The sequence below is a fragment of the Culex pipiens genome, chromosome 3 (genome assembly GCF_016801865.2).
Source record: "Culex pipiens pallens isolate TS chromosome 3, TS_CPP_V2, whole genome shotgun sequence".
Classification (NCBI taxonomy): domain Eukaryota; kingdom Metazoa; phylum Arthropoda; class Insecta; order Diptera; family Culicidae; genus Culex; species Culex pipiens.
Window position 1 is genome coordinate 165,310,027 of NC_068939.1, and position 21,732 is coordinate 165,331,758.

Sequence of the window (21,732 nt, forward strand, 5' to 3'; positions counted from 1 at the left end):
CTTGTCCAAACTGGCTTTGGTTGGGAAAATGACCCTATTTTGGGTCTAGTACCCAGTTTTGATCCAAGTAGTTGATTTTTTTTGTTGGAATTACATCATCACTTCAAAGTATGCTTTGAACATTTTTTTTTTCAATTTGGCGCTCAATTCTCAATTAAGTATGACTATCAAGATTTGGTCCTAAATTTAATCCATTCTTTACTAACCGGTTAGCCCTTTTTTTTTCTCTTAAGTTCGTAATATTTTTACAATAAACAAGCCTTACCCGACAAACTTCGTCTTGTCATTTTTTCGTTTGTTGACGTTTTTTGCTTTTTTGCTTATTCAGCCTCCTGTGATCAAAATTTGATTTTACGTAACATTCTCCATACAATTTGCCGATGCTCCGGAATCGGTTCCAGAGTGGCCAAAGTGTCAATTAGTTAGCGTAAGAACCTTCCTTGGGCTTATATGAACCCAACGCAACAAAAAGCACCTCGATCCGACGCTCCGTATTGAACTGATTCGCGTTCGAACAAAACCGTCGACATTTTTTATATATATAGATAAATCCTGCCTCCCCTTAGGACTCTGTGCAACAAATTTTTGTTAGAAATTTAGATTTTTTTAAGAAAGAAAAACTTCTATAGTAGGAACACGAATAAAAAAAACAAGTCTTGAGTGCGTTTGGTACGGTATGTCCACGCATCCTCCCGCCCATGCAAAATTCTGTGAAGTTGGTGAACACAATATTTAAAAATAAAATCAAATCAAGAATAAAATTTCAAAGGGCGTATTGAATGTTTGGCCCTTTTGAAATTTAAATTTTGATTTTTTTTTTGAAAATGTTTTTTTCGAAAATCGGATCGGAAAATTTCACGAATATTTTAACATTGAAAATCGGACCATTAGTTGCTGAGATATCGACATTAGAAAATGGTGGGTTGTTTGGGTGAGACTTGGAAAACAAAAATTTTCCTGTTTTTAAATCTTTCCATGGCAATATCTCAGAAACTAAAGGTCGTATCAACAAAGTTCAAAAAAGCAAAATATAGAGATTTTTTTTTAAAAAGTGGACAAACATGGGCTTTCAGTTTTAAAAATGAATAACTGGGACTATTTTCAAAAAAAAAGTTACCTAAAACTTGCAACTTGAAAACGGTGCACTTTATCAAAATTTCACTAAAGTACTTATTGATTGCAAATTTGATTTGACATCGAAAAATGAAGTTGAAATTTTTTTGCAAATTGAATTTTTTTGAAAAAATCAGTATTGATTCAAAAATTTATAACTCGATCAAAGATTTTTTGCCCGCACTGGAAATTTCTGAAAAGTTGGCATTTGATGTCCCCTAAATCATATCAGAAAATAAAAAAAAGTTAAAAATAGTGTTTTTTGCAAATCAAGTTTAAGCGACGGAAAGTGAAATTAAAAATCATCAATTTTTTTAACCGCGTTTATTTTTTTTCAGTGTAGTCCTTATCCATACCTACAATTTTGCCGAAGACACCAAATCGATCAAACAATTCCTTCAAAAGATACGATTTTTGAATTTACATATATCATTTTTGTATGGACAGCTGCCAAATTTGTATGGAAAATTATATGGACAAACTAATGATGCCAAATGGCTTCTTTGGGCATACCGAAGGAACCAAAAAGTTTCAGCCGGATTAAAAAATACAGAAATTAAAATTTTCGTAGAAAATTGCTCTTCTTTATTGGACCTCGTTTGGTACGGTATGTCCACGTATCCTTCCTCCCCAGAAGATTCTGTGAAGTAGATCCAGAAGGCTAACATACCACTATTTATTATAAAATTGAGATCTGCTTCCAAAAAAACTCTTTTATGCAGGACCACGATAAAAACAAAACAGTTTTGGGTGCGTTTGGTACGGTATGTCCACGTATCCTCCCTTCCTTGTATTATTTGGGAAGTTGGTCCAGAATACTAACACAGCACTTTTTGTCAGAAAATTGAGATTAGTTTTCGAAAAAAAATTCTTTATTGGGCCTCGTTTGGTACGGTATGTCCACGCATCCTTCCTCCCTTGAAGTTTCTGTGAAGTTGGCCCAGAAAACTAACACAGCACTATTAAGTAGTAAATTGAGATTTATTTCGAAAAAAAACATGTTTAAGCAGGAACACGATAAAAAACAGTTTTGGGTGCGTTTGGTACGGTATGTTCACGTATCCTCCATCCCCAGCAAAATTCTGTGAAGTTGGTCCAGAATACTAACAGAGCACTTTTTGTTAGAAAAATGAGATTTGTTTTCGAAAAAGTCTTCTTTATAGGACCACGTTTGGTACGGTATGTCCACGCATCCTTCCTCCTCTGTAGATTCTGTGACATGTGATCCGTTCACAGAATCCTCTCTGCGGTTAATGCAACGCAGTAGGTCTGGCCAGTAGGGTGATACAGACCGGAGATTCTTTAAAGTACTAGAATCTTTAATATGGACAAGAACAAAAAAACAACTTGAGGTGTAATCTGGATTTAAAATCAAAACAAAAGTTTTTGCGCAAATTCTTATATTTCTTTTTTTCCAAAGAAACCCTGAATAAACTCAGTCGAAACAGTCGAGAGTTGGAAAATAATCCGTCGCGGAGGTGTCAGTTGAGTGACGTCAATTACTCTCCAGATTTTCCGCGGATTCTCCTCACCACAGTCGGAGGAAGATCGCCGCGAGGAGAACAGGGGGGCCATATGGTTTAGCATACCCAGCTACATCTACTTCGGCCACGACGGCCATGCCCTTGTGATGGGCTGTCAAAGGCGAAACATTTCCCGCGAAGCTTGTTGGAAAGTTGTGTAACGCGAGAAATTTTCGTTGAATTTTTCTCGTTGATTTTTATCGCCGAAAAAAATGTTATCTGATGATTGATAAAATAAAAAAATATTTAAAATTCTCGCTGTGCCTCTCCGTGCCGCACACCTCGGGTGAGTGATTTATGAACAATCGTCCGGTCGATGAATCCCTGCTCGCCGGGTTCCCGGGATGGATTGATGGGGAATATGAGCAGACAGGGCCGGTGAAGCGAGCCCTGTCGTCCGCGTTACAAATGAAGACAAATAACAGCAGCGATCCTGGCGGCACGAGAATGAGCAGCGCCGGAAAAACTGTCCAAATTTGCTCATTAATTTTTGCCCCGAATAACGCCACTGGAGGCTGTGAAGGTTTGGCGGTGGGGTTGTTCCAAAATTCTTCAAAAAATTAATGTTTGATGTAATTTTTTTTTAAAATAAAAATTAATAGCTGTTTGAAAAAAAATTCAAGGCGATTTAAAAACGCAACGAAAAACGAAACTATTGGCACTACGCCCCCCGGGGCATGGCCTTCCTCTAACGTGGGATTTCTGCTCCAGCGCCTCTGACGAGACAGGAGAAACCGGGACCGACGTTTTACTTCACCATCCGATAGAAGCTCAGTGGATAAGGCGGGAATCGAACCCGCGTCTCATAGCATCATCGGGATCGGCAGCCGAAGCCGCTACCCCTGCGCCACGAGACCCACGCAACATTCAACCTAAAAACAACCAAAGAGTTTTAGCTAATGCAGAACCCAGGTCTGACAAGGTGGTGAAATATAAGCGCTATAAATCGTTTCGACATTGACCTGATGGCAAGAAGAAAGTTACAAAGTACAAGGTTGGGTTGTGTGGACCGGAAGTTACCCGAGATGGAGAAAAAAGTTGTTGATGGATGTTCTGATGGATTGGGGTTAGAAGAGTTGAGGAGTTCAGTTTTCATTCTAGTTACAAAGGAGTACTTTGTTTAAGTCTGAAAAAATGTGTAATTTTACCTCTAAGTTAGTGTAAATTTACGTCTTTTCCAGTGTAATGTAACTTTTCCAGTCGTAACTTAACGTAATTTAACATCACGAAAGAGGTGATAATAAACATTAAAATTGATGCCTTACAAATTTAAAAAAAAAAATACTGTGTAATTATGATGTTCTGATGATACACAGTAAAAAAAAGTAGTAAACCAGCTGCGTGTAAAATAAATATTGCATTATTTTATGAATTTTTATGTAATTTTACACCCAGAAATATGTAGCCCTTCAGTATGGGAAACCTCCTTGACCGAAATGTCAAGCTCATGTATGCGTTTATCCTTTCCATTCTGCGTCGGTATGATGACCGACCGGGCTAAGGCATCAGTCCTTCTTGTGCGTGCTGGATTTGAATCCCGTCGATTGCATTTTTTTTGTGTTTGCAAAAATTGTACATTTAGTGTGTAATATCAAATGGCTTTTTAAAAGCAGATGCATGCTTTTGCATGCGATTTTACCATCGGATTTTTTGCTGTGAGTAAAATGATAAAGTCAATTGCGGATTGCCAAATTTAGTGGAGTTTTTCTTAGTCGTTATTCAAGTGAACTTAGTCATATTTCCAATAAATTTTGTCTATTAAACTCCAGACGGCTTCTCGAAAGCCATTGATCAAATACCAATCAGATTAGGATTAATATTTGGCATCCGCTCGCAAATAGACCTCCTACCACGACGGATAAAGGTTGGACGATTCCGACCGACCTCTCTAATGTGACATGAAAATCTTCCAAAACCCCCCAAAACCCATCGTTTGTAATCCGGTCGGTACACACACTTACAAACCGCTTTCCCGACAAAACAAACACAAACTTTGCCACCGCATTTTAACCTTTGCAAATCCCTCCTGGAGCAAAGGTCCTGGTCGGGGTCGTGATACTTACAGACAGCACCATACAAACACACACTTACAGATGTTCAATTCGTTCAAAACGACGCACAAAGCTAAACAAGTTCCTCCCTGCGGCGAAGCTTTTCCGAATTTGAGAAGCTTTACACAGTTAAAATTTTTTTTAAAAAAATATCCTTTATGTACACAGTGAAACATTGTGTAAATTTGGAAGGTTGAATATTACCTCTTTTATGATGTAATTTTGCCTCAGTTTTGACTGAAAAAGTGACATTACACCAGAAAAGTGGTAAAATTACACATGTTCATCTGTAAAATTACACATTTTTCTGACATCATAGATGTACTCCTTCCCAGATATAATAAAAAAAAAATGTTGTAGGTAATATTACACTACAACATTTTAAACCTTCAAATTTACATCAATTTTACTGTGCACACTACATGATTAGGCCAAAGAGCCATGTAAAAGAAGTGCCAAGCATCTCCATTACCCCGAAAAAAAAACAAGCGAGCTTCAAGGTTCAAGGTACAAGTTTGCAACGCTTCAAATTTGCCCTAACTTTATCAGAGCGCACAAACACACACAGCTTTCGGTGGCAAAAGTTTTCCCCTCTCGAAACAGAGCAGCGCTTCGGGAGTGGCAAGGTCGGAAACAGATTTTGCATATATTTGGAAAGTATAAAAAAAAACCTGCCAGCGAAGAAGAGTATCTCTCAATTCAAGTTCATAACAGCAATCTGTCAACTTGTTAGAAGTTGCTCTGTTTGTGACCTAGCTTGGGTACAATAGACGAAAAGTAGGAATCATGAATACAAAGATGTGGAAAAATAAGAAGGAAAACTCCGCAACTTGTCCAACTTGCCGAGTCACGGAGAAAAACGGCTTGTTCCGGTTTTGCAACAAGCAAGCTGTGGTCGACTTTGGCATCGTCGTATACCTCTATATATCGGATGCAAACGAGGGCAACCCCTGCCATCCTTGCCACGTGAGTGGCGACAGCTTTCGGCACTTTGAGAAATAAATAACTGAATATTACAGACTTATTGAACTGACAAACTAACGGGAGAAGATGAGATGGTTCGGACAATTCAGGTAATATTGATGCAATATTCTACAAAGTAGATCTTATCGGACTTGATTTGATCGTCCTATACGAAAAGGTTAAGTTTTTTTTATATTTTTATTTGTTATAAATGATGGAATAACTATTTTGTTGGCTATTCATTTTTTTAAATTAATTCTAGAGAAATATGATTTTTAGAATAAACATACACATTTAAAAAAATCATGCTGGTATTACATCTACGAGATGTAAAATTAGCTATCTTTCTGTGCAATCTGACTTGTTAAATCTTAATTTAGGTAATATTATTAAACCTAATACTTATACTGTTGGATTCAATTTAAAATATTTTAAATTTACATATTTTATTTACTTTACCAAATTTGTAGCCAAAAAGTATACAGTAGAACTCTCTGGGCCTAAATAATCAATTAGTTTCCTCTTGAACTTGAAAACATAATTTCTGATCCATTTTTTGTCTTCGGTAAAGTAAGCACAAATTGGTAAGCTATTTATTTAATTTATCTAATTTATTCACCTTTGAGCACAACATATTTATTTGCGCAAAAACACTGCGACAACAACATAGCTCAAAATTGTCTTTAAGAAACCAGGATTTAAAAAAAAAACATCATTACCAGGAACATGACTGTTTATTCTCATTTAAAGATTTAAAATTAAATTTTGAGCCTAAAAAGTATTTTCCAGAAGTTTTTCGAAATGCACTCTTTTTAACGCTAAATCCACAATTAGTTGGTTTTTATGTTAAAATATTCACGAATTTGTCAAAGAAACTTCAAAAATTGGACCGCTAGTTGTTGATATACAGCAAGAATAGGTTTGTGGTTAGGGTTATCACCAAAAAACACACCCCTCTTTCAAATGCTTCATAGCTAAAAAGGTTTAATTTTGGAAGATTGAAATTTGATTGTTGAATATTAATTTTTTTTTGTAATTTAACCTGCAGAAACTGATGAAAATTTCACCAGTTCTGATGTAAATTTACACATTTTTTTACACAAAATCTTTCACAAAAAACCCTTTTTTTCAGCCAACAAATTCAAACATGTTGGATCCCAAAAATAAAATAAAAATCATGGTAATATCATGGGAATGGATACATCTTTTATGTCAGTAAAAATGTTTCATTTTACCTCTGAAAATGTGTAATTTTACTACTTTTCTGGTGTAATGTCACTTTTTCAGTCTAAATTGAGGTAAAATTACTACATAAAAGGGGTAATATCCAACCTTCCAAAATTACACCTTCCAAATCTACATATTTTTTACTGTGAATATAAAATAAGAAACTTTCTTGAAATCTTGTGATCTTTTTTGTTACTTCCTCAAATATATTTTTTAAAGATGTATTAAGATTATTAAAAATATTATCAAAATCATAGCTGTATTATTACATGAGTTTTTTTTCTCAATCGAACTATTTTTTTCGATAAAATCTTAGTGTTTAAGTTACAGTCACTTTCGGGTTAAAAAAAAAACAAAGAAAAATGTAATAATAAATTAATCTACCCTTACTTTTTACTTAACGGTGTGATTTTCTAACCTTTGTATACACGGTAAAAATTCATGTTAATATTACAGCGGGGAATTTTCACACAATAAATAGTATGTAACTCTGTACATCTAAAACGTGTAAACTTACATGTTTTTACAACTCACAATTTATTATTATTTTCACTGTTTTAGCTGAGTAATTTAGTTTAATGTTTTATATATTATAAATTTTGAAGTGATGCTAAAGTCTTCAGATACAGTCCAAAAACACAACTATTTCAACATTAATGTTAAATAAAAATTAGAGAATATAATTGTAAATATAAATTTTCTGTTCCGTTATTAAAATAACAGAAAACATAAAGTTTTTAATTTGCCAGCAATTTTCATCCACAAATCCCAATTGAATTTGAGCTTATATTTTTTGTAAATGCAAATTTTCCCTTCATGCTGAGGCAACTAATCAACTGGAGAAAGGTGTTCCTCTTCTGAGAGGAGGGTCTTTTCCCAGAACCGGTTCAGTTGTGATTAGGCAGGCGAAAGTTTCGAACTGCTGTTTTAATCCGTGGTGGAATTTTGTTTCCAGTAGGACCAAAAATAAATAAAATTTGTTTTTTTTTCGGTTCATTTAATTCGAATTTTAAATGCAGGTCACATTAAAGGTTGGTCATCACCCAATCATTCATTTTAGCATTATTCAGATTTAATTTCCACCATCCAATTTCAACTGTTGTAGGTAATCCCAACTTCATCACCGCCGCTAGGGGACGACGGAACCGGTGGTCGAAACCGGAAGGAAACATTTGAATTGGAAGTTGCTCCCCTTTTTATTTTTCGGGTTCGCAACCGTTCGAAAAGCAATTTTCTCGAGTTTTATCCTTTCCACAACCGATTCTGCTGTCCACTTTTTCTTTTGCTTTTCGGACATCTGGTGATCTGAGGGGGGGAACTCGGGGGGATGAGTCAGAAAACTTTTATTTTGTTTTATTATTTTTAAATTTTTAACTTATTTGTTGATTTTTTTCTTTTTGAACTCTATTTGTATGAATCACACACTTGGCATACTCATATTTTATTTTAAAGTTCACCATCTTATCAACTTAAGGGGAGCACGAATCACTCAACTATTCTCCCCCTCAAAAATCCCGAAAGGAAACCCGCAAAGTTTTTCCCCTCTGTGGGGGATGAAAAGAAGCCAAAGAAGCTGTTGCAGTTTCGCCTGCTTGCTTGCTGGCTGATATCGTGTTTTCCTATAAATAATTTAAAATTTAATTCCAACGCCGAAGCTACCTTTCTGCGAGGACGAAAGTTTTTCCATATTTTCCCAACCATCAGTCAGTGCTGGTTGACTTTTCTCTAGTGTAAATGTAGGGCTTCTCGGTGTTGTGGAAAATAACGCACCACGACGCTTTCGACTTGGGCTGGAAAAGGCTTCTTTCGTGTAGTAGGAAACGTTTTTGCTTATTTGGGTTTCCTTCAATTTAATAAACAAGACCACCTAGATTCTATATTTGCTGCCAACTTTACGGAGTGGAAATGTCTGGTTGAGTTTTGTTTCAAGAAAATGAAATAAATTTCTTCCTGGATTCAAGCAAAACTACTGATTCAAGCCTAATTTTCAATTGTCAACTAAATTAAAATTTATTTGAAAAAAATTACAAAAATTACAAAAATTACAAAAATTACAAAAATTACAAAAATTACAAAAATTACAAAAATTACAAAAATTACAAAAATTACAAAAATTACAAAAATTACAAAAATTACAAAAATTACAAAAATTACAAAAATTACAAAAATTACAAAAATTACAAAAATTACAAAAATTACAAAAATTACAAAAATTACAAAAATTACAAAAATTACATTACAAAAATTACAAAAATTACAAAAATTACAAAAATTACAAAAATTACAAAAATTACAAAAATTACAAAAATTACAAAAATTACAAAAATTACAAAAAATTCAAAAATTACAAAAATTACAAAAATTACACAAATTACAAAAATTACAAAAATTACAAAAATTACAAAAATTAAAAAAAATTACAAAAAATACAAAAATTACAAAAATTTACAAAAATTACAAAAATTACTAAAATTACTAAAATTACAAAAATTACAAAAATTACAAAAATTACAAAAATTACAAAAATAACAAAAGTTACAAAAATTACAAAAATTACAAAAATTACAAAAACTACAAAAATTACAAAAATTACAAAAATTACAAAAATTACAAAAATTACAAAAATTACAAAAATTACAAAAATTACAAAAATTACAAAAATTACAAAAATTACAAAAATTACAAAAATTACAAAAATTACAAAAATTACAAAAATTACAAAAATTACAAAAATTACAAAAATTACAAAAATTACAAAAATTACAAAAATTACAAAAATTACAAAAATTACAAAAATTACAAAAATTACAAAAATTACAAAAATTACAAAAATTACAAAAACTACAAAAATTACAAAAATTACAAAAATTACAAAAATAACAAAAATTACAAAAATTACAAAAATTACAAAAATTACAAAAATTACAAAAATTACAAAAATTACAAAAATTACAAAAATTACAAAAATTACAAAAATTACAAAAATTACAAAAATTACAAAAATTACAAAAATTACAAAAATTACAAAAAATACAAAAATTACACAAATTACAAAAATTACAAAAATTACAAAAATTACAAAAATTACAAAAATTAAAAAAAAATTACAAAAAATACAAAAATTACAAAAATTTACAAAAATTACTAAAATTACTAAAATTACAAAAATTACAAAAATTACAAAAATTACAAAAATTACAAAAACTACAAAAATTACAAAAAATACAAAAATTACAAAAATTACAAAAATTACAAAAATTACAAAAATTACAAAAATTACAAAAATTACAAAAATTACAAAAATTACAAAAATTACAAAAATTACAAAAATTACAAAAATTACAAAAATTACAAAAATTACAAAAATTACAAAAATTACAAAAATTACAAAAACTACAAAAACTACAAAAATAACAAAAATAACAAAAATTACAAAAATTACAAAAATTACAAAAAATACAAAAATTACAAAAATTACAAAAATTACAAAAATTACAAAAATTACAAAAATTACAAAAATTACAAAAATTACAAAAATTACAAAAATTACAAAAATTACAAAAATTACAAAAATTACAAAAATTACAAAAATTACAAAAATTACAAAAATTACAAAAATTACAAAAATTACAAAAATTACAAAAATTACAAAAATTACAAAAATTACAAAAATTACAAAAATTACAAAAATTACAAAAATTACAAAAATTACATTACAAAAATTACAAAAATTACAAAAATTACAAAAAATACAAAAATTACAAAAATTACACAAATTACAAAAATTACAAAAATTACAAAAATTACAAAAATTACAAAAATTAAAAAAAATTACAAAAAATACAAAAATTACAAAAATTTACAAAAATTACAAAAATTACTAAAATTACTAAAATTACTAAAATTACTAAAATTACTAAAATTACTAAAATTACTAAAATTACTAAAATTACTAAAATTACTAAAATTACTAAAATTACTAAAATTACTAAAATTACTAAAATTACAAAAATTACAAAAATTACAAAAATTACAAAAATTACAAAAATTACAAAAACTACAAAAATTACAAAAATTACAAAAATTACAAAAATTACAAAAATTACAAAAATTACAAAAATTACAAAAATTACAAAAATTACAAAAATTACAAAAATTACAAAAATTACAAAAATTACAAAAATTACAAAAATTACAAAAATTACAAAAATTACAAAAATTACAAAAATTACAAAAATTACAAAAATTACAAAAATTACAAAAATTACAAAAACTACAAAAATTACAAAAATTACAAAAATTACAAAAATTACAAAAATTACAAAAATTACAAAAATTACAAAAATTACAAAAATTACAAAAATTACAAAAATTACAAAAATTACAAAAATTACAAAAATTACAAAAATTACAAAAATTACAAAAATTACAAAAATTACAAAAATTACAAAAATTACAAAAATTACAAAAATTACAAAAATCACAAAAATTACAAAAATTACAAAAATTACAAAAATTACAAAAATTACAAAAATTACAAAAATTACAAAAATTACAAAAATTACAAAAATTACAAAAATTACAAAAATTACAAAAATTACAAAAATTACAAAAATTACAAAAATTACAAAAATTACAAAAATTACAAAAATTACAAAAATTACAAAAATTACAAAAATTACAAAAATTACAAAAATATCAAAAATTACAAAAATTACAAAAATTACAAAAATTACAAAAATTACAAAAATTACAAAAATTACAAAAATTACAAAAATTACAAAAATAACAAAAATTACAAAAATTACAAAAATTACAAAAAATTACAAAAATTACAAAAATTACAAAAATTACAAAAATTACAAAAATTACAAAAATTGCAAAAATTACAAAAAATACAAAAAATATAAAAAATATAAAAATAACAAAAATAAAAAAAAATACAAAAATTACAATGATTACAAAAATTACAAAAATTACAAAATGTACAAAAATTACAAAAATTACAAAAATTACAATGATTACAAAAATTACAAAAATTACAAAATTTACAAAAATTACAAAAATTACAAAAATTACAAATATTACAAAAATTACAAAAATTACAAAAAATTACAAAGATTACAAAAAATACAAAAATTACAAAAAATTAAAAAAAAAATACAAAAGTCACGAACATTACAAAAAATATAAAAAATATAAAAATAACAAAAATAAAAAAAAATACAAAAATTACAATGATTACAAAAATTACAAAAATTACAAAATGTACAAAAATTACAAAAATTACAAAAATTACAATGATTACAAAAATTACAAAAATTACAAAATTTACAAAAATTACAAAAATTACAAAAATTACAAAAATTACAAAAATTACAAAAAATTACAAAAATTACAAAAATTACAAAAATTACAAAAATTACAAAAATTACAAAAATTACAAAAATTGCAAAAATTACAAAAAATACAAAAAATATAAAAAATATAAAAATAACAAAAATAAAAAAAAATACAAAAATTACAATGATTACAAAAATTACAAAAATTACAAAATGTACAAAAATTACAAAAATTACAAAAATTACAATGATTACAAAAATTACAAAAATTACAAAATTTACAAAAATTACAAAAATTACAAAAATTACAAATATTACAAAAATTACAAAAATTACAAAAAATTACAACAATTACAAAAATTACAAAAATTACAAGAGTTAACCCTCTACAACTCAATCTCGCCTTAAGACGGGCTTCGATTTAAAAAATCGCCAAAAATCCATTTTTCAGCCAAATTTTGATCTTTAAAAAGCATTGGAAAGAAGAAATCTCGAAAAATTTTAGAAAATTTATGGGTTGAATGTTTGACTTGTTTTATGTGACTTTGCCAATGTTTTTAAAAAAAAAATTTTTTTTAGGGGTCAACTTTGACAGTGTTTTTTACTAACATTTTCTAAATTTTAAGTAAAAAGAAGTTTTCAGTAATTTTTATAGTGTTCCAGACTATGCCTCTACGCATTTTTTTACAATTTAAAAGATAATGGTGCTATTTTATAGCAAAAAATATGAAAAACAAGCAAAAAAAAAATAAAAAGTTAGATAGGCAAAATGTTATGATAGGAGGTAGAATAGTCCAAATACTACCACAAACAAACATAAACTTAACAAGATCAATGCAAATTAAAATAATAAAAATTAAACAAGAAAAACATAAAATAAGAGAAGTAAAGTTTTCCGTAGAACAAAAGTTGCTTAAAATGACCTCCTGAACATGGTAAAAATAAAAAATTTCGAATAAAAATTTGGGCAGTTAAATTACAAAAAAAAAAAAGAAAATAACATTATATCAGATTTTTTTAATTCTTGAAGTTTTTGATTTTTTTTTTAATTTTTAATGATTCTAAAGTTTTTAAAAATTTTGTTTTTTTGTTTCTTAATTGCTGATTTTTTAATTAAATTTTTAATTTTGGTTTTTAATTTTGTTTTTTTTTTTCAACTTTTGATTTTTTTAAATTTAAATTGATGAAATTTTTGCAATATATCGATGCCTCTGTTTGTATGATTTTTAAAAATTATCGAGAAATAACCAATTTGGGGGTGTATCCCATTTAGAAATAATCATTTGGCATAATGCCGTTTTGCATAATGGTTTTTCTATTTTCAACATAAAATAAATTCTTCAAAAGGTGGGCTGTTTGACATTTGACCTGACATGGGAACATTCAATTAGTGACAGTAGCTATCACTGGTCATGATACTCAGTTTAGAAGCGATTCAGAAACTGGATGACCATTATGCCAAATAAGCGTTATGCCAAACGGAAAAAAATCTTCTTATCAATTCATATCATAACGGCATACCATGGACTGACTTGATACATATATGATAATCGTATAGAAAAAAAGCAAACCTTTCTTTAATTCTATTATATGAGCTAACGCACCTTTCCAATCACAATTCCTCGCTTACTAGAAACCCATTTTTAACATCAAGTTGAATCCCAAATTTGTCTAAAAAGAATTATTTTTGAATTTTTTTAGTTTGATTTTTTCCAATTCTTGGTGTGTGTAAATGTTTGGTCCATCACTTTTGCTGTATCGTTCGCTACGGGGGACACGAATAAAGGTGTATTCACATTATACCGCATCCGCAGCCGCAGCCGCATCCGTATAAAATTTGACAGTACGGACGCACAGTGCGGAAACGATTCCTCCAATGCATTTCAAATGTTCCCATTCACACTGTTCCGCAACCGTATACGGATCCGTACTGCGGATACGGATGCGGAACAGTGTGAATGGCTGCATATGAAATGCATTGGAGAAATCGCGTCCGCACTGTGCGTCCGTACTGTCAAATTTTGTGCGGATGCGGCTGCGGCTGCGGATGCGGTATAATGTGAATACACCTTAAAAAAGCATTGTTTTTTTTTTCACCCGAAACATCATCTTTCGCAGCAAATACATAATAGAAACAATTAAATAACATGTTTACGTTTTCTGTTTTCTTTTTTCTCTTCTTCTGCTGCTTTATGCATTCTGGATATAAATATTGTGTTTTGTTCGAAACCAACTTTGCGCTGGCCCGTTAACCGTGTGTGTGTGGGACATCCTTTTTCGCGAACACACTTACACATACACAAAACCTACTAACAACGCGTCACACAATCGCCGCTGTGGAATGGACCTACCTCTTCTTCTTGCTCTTGCCTCTTCTTGACTTTGACATCTATACAATCACTCTACAACACAAACACAAAACACTACAACAAACGCGCGCGCGGGTACGAATCATCATCGTCGTCATCTCCGGAACCAAAACAAAAACAATCTCCAGCACACAAAATGCAACAGCAACAGACACAGGAAACTAGGAAAAAAGGGAAACTGAAAGATATATTCTCGTCAGATTTCATGGGTACTGTCCGTTTGTATTTTTTTCTACTCTCTCTAACCTTACCTTCTCTAAGCATCCTTACAAATATGCAAGTGTATGATTGTGTTGTTGTTACCAAGTTGGTGGGGCTGCCTACCTTGCTGTAACGCCCCATGTTTCGTGTAGCTTTACTCTCTCTCTTAGTCCATCTATCTATTTGTCCGGAACCCGTCCGGAAATCCGGCCCCGCAAAGTTAGTTTGCCCCCCACCGGACACACGCATTCTTTCCCCGAACAAATGAGACATTTCTTTTCAAACCATCTGATATCTGTCATTTCTTGAGTTTGGATCGTGTAGTGTTTGCGCCTATTGTTTCCTCTCTTCTACCACTACTACTGAGCTGTCCTTAACTGACCATCAGAGCTTGTTGTTGAGCGTGTTTTTGTACCCCGTTTGTACAGCATCCGCTACCGTAGTTACCATTTTGACGAAAAAAAAAAACCTTCTAAAAAAGGATCTAACGACCCTCGTGAAGTCCACAAGGTGACCGAAACGTCAAACGCTTTCGGATCGATGTTCCATGTGTTTTGTTTTGTTCGTTTTTTTTTGTGATTATTTTTTTACACAATAACACTCATTCACAGATTCCAAACTAAATAATTATTTAAAACACAATAAAGTAACATTTAACATTTTTAATTTGAAACGGCATACTCTGCTAGCAAAGACAATACTCAACGACTAGTCAAAATGATGTCCTACGATGAACTTTGAGTTGAGATTAATTTAAAGCTGATTTTTAAACAAATCTGCAAAACAAAAATCATCGCTAATATAATTTTCGGATAACGCTCTTTTAGGTTGTTACTTCCGTGTTTTGTAAGAAAAACAATAAAATAAAAATATTACTCTTTTTAAAATAATTTTAACCTAAAAAATGTAAACCTATTGAAAATTCACCAGTTCCTGATGTAATATTACACATTGTTTGGACAAAAAATCTGTCACTCTTCCCTGATAATAAAAATTCGGATAGTAAATATCTTAATATTATAAAAGGGCTATACATCGAAAACTGCATCAGCAAACCGTTTGAAACTTGTCCTTCACAGTAAAAAATTGTGTAAATTTGGACGATGTAATCTTTTATGATGTATTTGATTTATAACTGATTTTTGAAAAGTGACATTACACCAGAAAAGTGGTAAAATTACACATTTTCAGAAGTAAAATTACACTTTTTTTCTGTCATAATAGATGTGCCCCTTCCCAGATGTAATATTACCACAATTTTGTAACTGTGTAGGTGAAATACGACGAGTTCCTACACTTAAAAAAAAATCTTAATTTTGGAAGGTTGAAAATTTGATGGTTAAGTTATTCCTCGTTTATGTGTAATTTTACCGAACCTAATGTTGCAAAAAGTGAAATTCAACCAAAACTGATAAAAATAACAAGACAGAAAAAACAGTTTAATTTTGGACGGTTGAAATTTTGGTTGGTTGAATTTTACCTATTTTTTGAGTAATATTACTTAAAAAATGTGTAAAAATGTGAACCTGATGAAAATTTATCAGAATATGATAAATATTAATCAATTTCTGATGTAACATTACACAAAAAATCTGTCACCATTTCCTGATGAAAATTACCATCATTTTTTTCCAAGAAATTCATGAAAGATTTTTGGCCAAAAAAAAAGTGTTCAATTCTAATAAGGAACTGATCACATTTTCATCTGTTTTTGTTTAATTCATTTTTTTACATTATTTTAGGTAACAATACAGAAAATAAGGAATATTCAAACATAAATTTTTCAACCTCCAAAATTAGAAATCTGCAAGAAAAAAATGATAATATTACATATTTTAATGTCGACAGATTTTGTGTCAGAGAATCATGCAATATTCCTTTTATCCCCTCTGTGTAATTTCCACGCTAATTGACGTAAAATTACATCGCAAGAGAGGTAATATTCAACCATCACGTTTTTCAACCTTTCTAAATTTAACTTTTTTTTCCTGTATAAGTTAGTTAATTTATCATTTATTACACATAAATCCAGGTAAAATGACATGAAAAGAGGTCAATTTATATCTTCAAATTTTAAACTTGAAGTACATGTAACTTTTTGTTCATTTTTACACTAAGTGAAATTGTACAAGCATTGTTGAATTGTCGTCTTTTACCAAACGGTTAAAAAAATAAGTGATGATATTACATCGGAAAACGTGGACAGTGTGTAAAATCAAATATTCCTCTAAAAATATGTAAATTCACATTTTTTTATGTGTAATTTCACTTGTTCCACATAAAGTGATGAGGAATCAGATCGCAAAAGACGTTATATTCAACCATCACGTTTTTCAATCTCCCTTAATTAAACTGTTAATGTAATTTAATGTTAATTAATTTATAACACATAAATTTAGGTAAAATGACACGAAAAGAGGTCAATTTGCATCTTTACGAGATTCGTAGTGCTTTGTGATATTCTACAAATGTGTTCTTCAATTCAACTTCATTAGAATGGGGTCGCTTTAAATTTATAAAAATATGTGCTTTTTATGGAATTATTCGTGTATTTGAAAGTTATTATTTTCCGTTAAATTTATCAACTTTTTCTATAAATTTTTGTAAAAATATTTTTTGACAGTTCCAAATAACTTGATACATGTTAGCAGTTGATATTTCATTGTATTTTTTTTTTTTTTTACTAAAATATTATGCATTTTCAAACATTGAGTAGTATCGATCATCGAGAAAAAGGTTCAAAGTTTTCGACTTCTTCTTTTTTGCGTTAGAAACGTTAGTGCGTTATTTCCAAAACTTGAGTAAATCGCCGGCTAGTTGACATACATATTTGAGTATTTGAACCGAACCGTATACTGTCTAGAGTAGCTCTGTTTTGTGCCTTGTTTGTTCCTCACGGTCGATCAGCTTAATTTACGTTCTAAACATTTCTTTCTCTTTCCAGGTGAGTTGTACTGTTTTCGGACACTTGGTGGAACGGCTTTCGAGCTGGGCTTCGCAAATGGATAAGTACTGAATGCATGTTTTTAAAAGCTTGTTGAATTCACAACCCAAAAATTTAAATTCAATTAGGTCTGCAAATGCGATTCAATTTATAACTTGCCACTTTAAAGCTTCCCAGCTGAAAGAACTAGCTCAAAATGCCCGTATATTTAACGTCATGAGGGAGGCAGCACACACGACGACGGCGATAATGACATTGGCAATGAAATCATATCGCGACGCTCAAACTGTCACTTTGCTCTTCGTCCCAACTGCGCCTCCTTTCTCTGTAAATGTAACGTCACGTCACGAAAAGCCACAGTCACTAAAAAAGGGTTGCTCCAGTTTTTTAGCTTCTAGGGGTGGTCAAATTTTCAATAAGTGATTTAAAAAAAATTGGCTTCATTCATAATTAATTTTAGTAAATTTTTAATATCTAAATTTCAATTGGAAACTTTTCTGAAGCATCCCTAACCAACTTCCAAAGTCGCTCCATATCAGTTACAGTTTGGATCTACATGGTGGCGGTGTCTCCACACCACCCGGCGATGATGGCCTGAAAAATGATAATAAACCGCCAACCTGATGCCGCCACCATACTTGGATTCGCGCATGGGCAAACAAAAATTCCAGCCCCATCCCGTCGTCCCCACTTTCCCTTTGAAATAACCCCCCCGACTACCGCAGATACTGATGTGTAAAGTGCAAGTGCAACCCGCGGTAAAGTGCACCAACCGGCGTTCGGTGTGGCATATTGGTGTTGGTGTTGTGCTCTCTTGACGGAATTTTTAAAACTTATTTCGACTGATTTCACTTCACTGATCTTAAAACGAAAGCATGATACGTTCGAGAGCGTTTTAATTTCAGCTTTATTAGGTGAAAAAAAAATATTCAAATATATAAATATTCAACAAAATACAACGAGATTCAATCCCTCGATCTTTGACTTATCAAGACGACCCCTTTACAGGATCGTCTACCAATGCAATTTATAATTTTGTTTAAAATAAATATGAGGATTTGTAAAAATATTACTTAAGTAATTTTGAATGCTTTCAACATTTTTTTTGGCTTCCAAATAATATTTATAAATCCGTAAAGATAACAAAAACAAATTACTAAAATTTTAGCTAAATTTCTTAAATTAAATAACTATTAAAAGACGACTAGTCATTCTCTAAAAAGATAAAAATAAGCAACAGTGACAGTTGCGCCAAGAGACCACGTCAGTGACGACGAATATGGAGAATGTGTAGGTAGGTGTGTCGGTTGACGCAACTCACAGTGTAAAGTGTGAGAATATGCAAATCAAGCGGAAAAAGTGCGACCACGGTGATGGCGAGGTTCTACATTCTACAATGTGTGACTACCAATGTGTGTCCGCATGTCCATGGGAATGCACATCGCGCGTCAAAACATTGCCCTGCACAAACATTGTGAAAGGGGTGGAATGTTTGAAATGTTTGAGGAAGAAGATGACGACCCTCTATTTGTCGAAAATTACCATTTTTTGTGTCACAAGAAAAACACAAACAAGTTGGTTCAGTTTTCCCCTAGTGGGTGGAGATCCACTAATCTATAAATAGCTAACTAATTGGTTGAACTCCATCGGAGCAGAGCCTGGTTGATTCGCGACAGTGAACACGTTAATCGATGCATCAATAAAATTAATAGCACGTGGCTGGGGTGGTGCTGTATTACCATCAGTATAGGTTGAACTATTCAGTTTGTTTAGTATTGTCACATCGACACCCTTTTGTTGACGTTGATCACCAACACTGTACACTGTTCTACGTGATTGAGGTATACTGTGCACTGATGAGCGTTGTAATTTCGTAGATAATCGGAGAGTTATCAAAACAATATTTTTTTTAACTGCAATAGTTTTTGAAAATTTTATAAGTTTGTGCAAACTAGTCGTTTGCATTGTTATTTCGTCAGTAAAAATAAAAAATTTAATAATTACAATTATATGCCATCGAAAATTTTACAAAATTCAAAAGATTTTTGAATTAACCCAAACATGCTAACCGGGGCCTCGTGGCGCGGTGGTTAGCGGCTTCTGATTGCCTTTCACCCAGTCGGCCTGGGTTCGATCCCAGACGGTCCCTGTGGCATTTTTCGAGACGAGATTTGTCTGATCACGCCTTCCGTCGGACGGGAAGTAAATGTTGGCCCCGGTCTAACCTAGAGGGTTAGGTCGATAGCTCAGTCCAGGTGTAGGAGTCGTCTCCCTGGGTCCTGCCTCGGTGGAGTCGCTGGTAGGCAGTTGGACTAACAATCCAAAGGTCGTCAGTTCGAATCCCGGGGTGGATGGAAGCTAAGGTGTAAAAAGAGGTTTGCAATTGCCTCAACAATCAAGCCTTCGAACACCTAGTTTCGAGTAGGAATCTCGCAATCGAGAACGCCAAGGCAATGCTGTAGAGCGAATAATTTGATTTTTGATTTTTAAAATCGAATAAATCAACAATATCCTGTTAAATATTCAATGCTTTCACTAATGGTACGTTCGTTTGAAAAGCCGGTGCGGTACTAGCCCTCAAACGAACGTACCATAAGAATATATTTTTTGAAAATGTAGTAAGTTTCAAAGTATAAACATGTACTCAAAATTGTTCGCAAAATACCGTATTTTTCGAAAATACTGAAATTTTCATAATTTGCAATATGTGTATAAAACGAAGCGAATTTTTGTATGTTTTTTCACATTACTGTGAAATACTAAAATTTTCACAATGTACCGTATTTTTTTTCGAAAAATATCAAATTTTCTTAATTTGCAATATCAATCCAATTGAGATTTCTTATGATTTTTCAATTTAGGCCGCTGAAAATATTTTTTGAAGTTTATGTCCCTCCACTCTGGTTGGTGTCGACTGGGGGGGGGGGGGGAGGGGGGTCATAAGTGTTAAAAATATGCAAGTATTGAAGAGAATTTTTTTTTCGTCGAAAATTTTTTTGTTGCGTTGCTGTACATTGGATTTTTACAAAAAATGAAAATATTTTTGATCGATCCCAGCCATGTTAAATATCATTTTGAATGCTGTAACTAGCATTTCTAATTGTTTTCAGTTGGTCAGACTTCTATTTCCTTTGAAATTTGGAAGTTTTTTGAAAAAATATTTTTATTTGCCCCCTGATATTTCGGGCCGATATTGAAGGGGGGGGGGGGTTGGGAGGGTGACATAAACTTAAAAAAATATTTGCAACGGCCTTATTACATTTTTTTTTGAAAATACTGAAATACCGTATTTTTTCGAAAAAACTTAAATTTTCGAATCGTTTATTGTTTATTCGTCAAGCTTATGTAGACTACTTACAATTTTCTTACATACTAGATATTATTTCTATTGTACAGATTTTTTCGTAGTTCCGGTTTAGACATGTCGAAATGTATGTACTGTGAATTTTCATTATAAAAGCGCATCATTTGATTTAATGGCGAATTTTTTAAATAATTTGTCGTGTATGCAGTTATTCTAAAAAGTTGTGAATGTCTAAGAGTACGGCTTGGTTCATGAATACCAACGAACTGATATTTCTTATGCTTTTTAAATTGATTAGTTTTTTTTTGATACCCATATGCAAATAAAAAAAAAGTATTTTCACAAAAATACGGTATTTTGTGAAAATTTAAGTATTATACAAAAAGAAACTCTAATAAAGTGAAAAAGCATACAAAATTTCGCTTCTTTATTATTGCAAATTACGAAAATTTAAGTACTTTCGAAAAAATACGGTATTCTGTGAACAATTTTGAGTACATATTTTACTTTAAAACTAACTAGATTTTCCAAAAATATATTCTTAGTGAAAGCATTGAATGTTTAACATGATGTGGTTGAATAAAGTCGATTTTAGAAAGATTTTAAAAATGCGTTATCGTCCATTATCGGCGATCGTTATCGTGATCGAGCCTCGATAATTTTATCGTTAACAACCTTGCTACAAATGATTCTAA

General features: G+C 30.7%; 1 protein-coding gene across 3 annotated transcripts in view; it reads left to right on the forward strand.

The window, feature by feature from the left end:
- LOC120418811 (serine/threonine-protein phosphatase PP1-beta catalytic subunit) overlaps positions 1 to 21,732 on the forward strand; it is a 97,159-nt gene that overhangs the window by 30,710 nt on the left and 44,717 nt on the right. For 2 of the 3 annotated variants that reach the window (XM_039581325.2, XM_052710874.1), the window contains one exon: positions 14,717 to 14,797. The exons of the other annotated variant lie outside the window; for it this stretch is intronic. In XM_039581325.2, the coding sequence (XP_039437259.1) occupies positions 14,717 to 14,797 (81 nt within the window). The remainder of the gene's footprint in view (positions 1 to 14,716; positions 14,798 to 21,732) is intronic. 3 annotated transcript variants of the gene reach the window in all.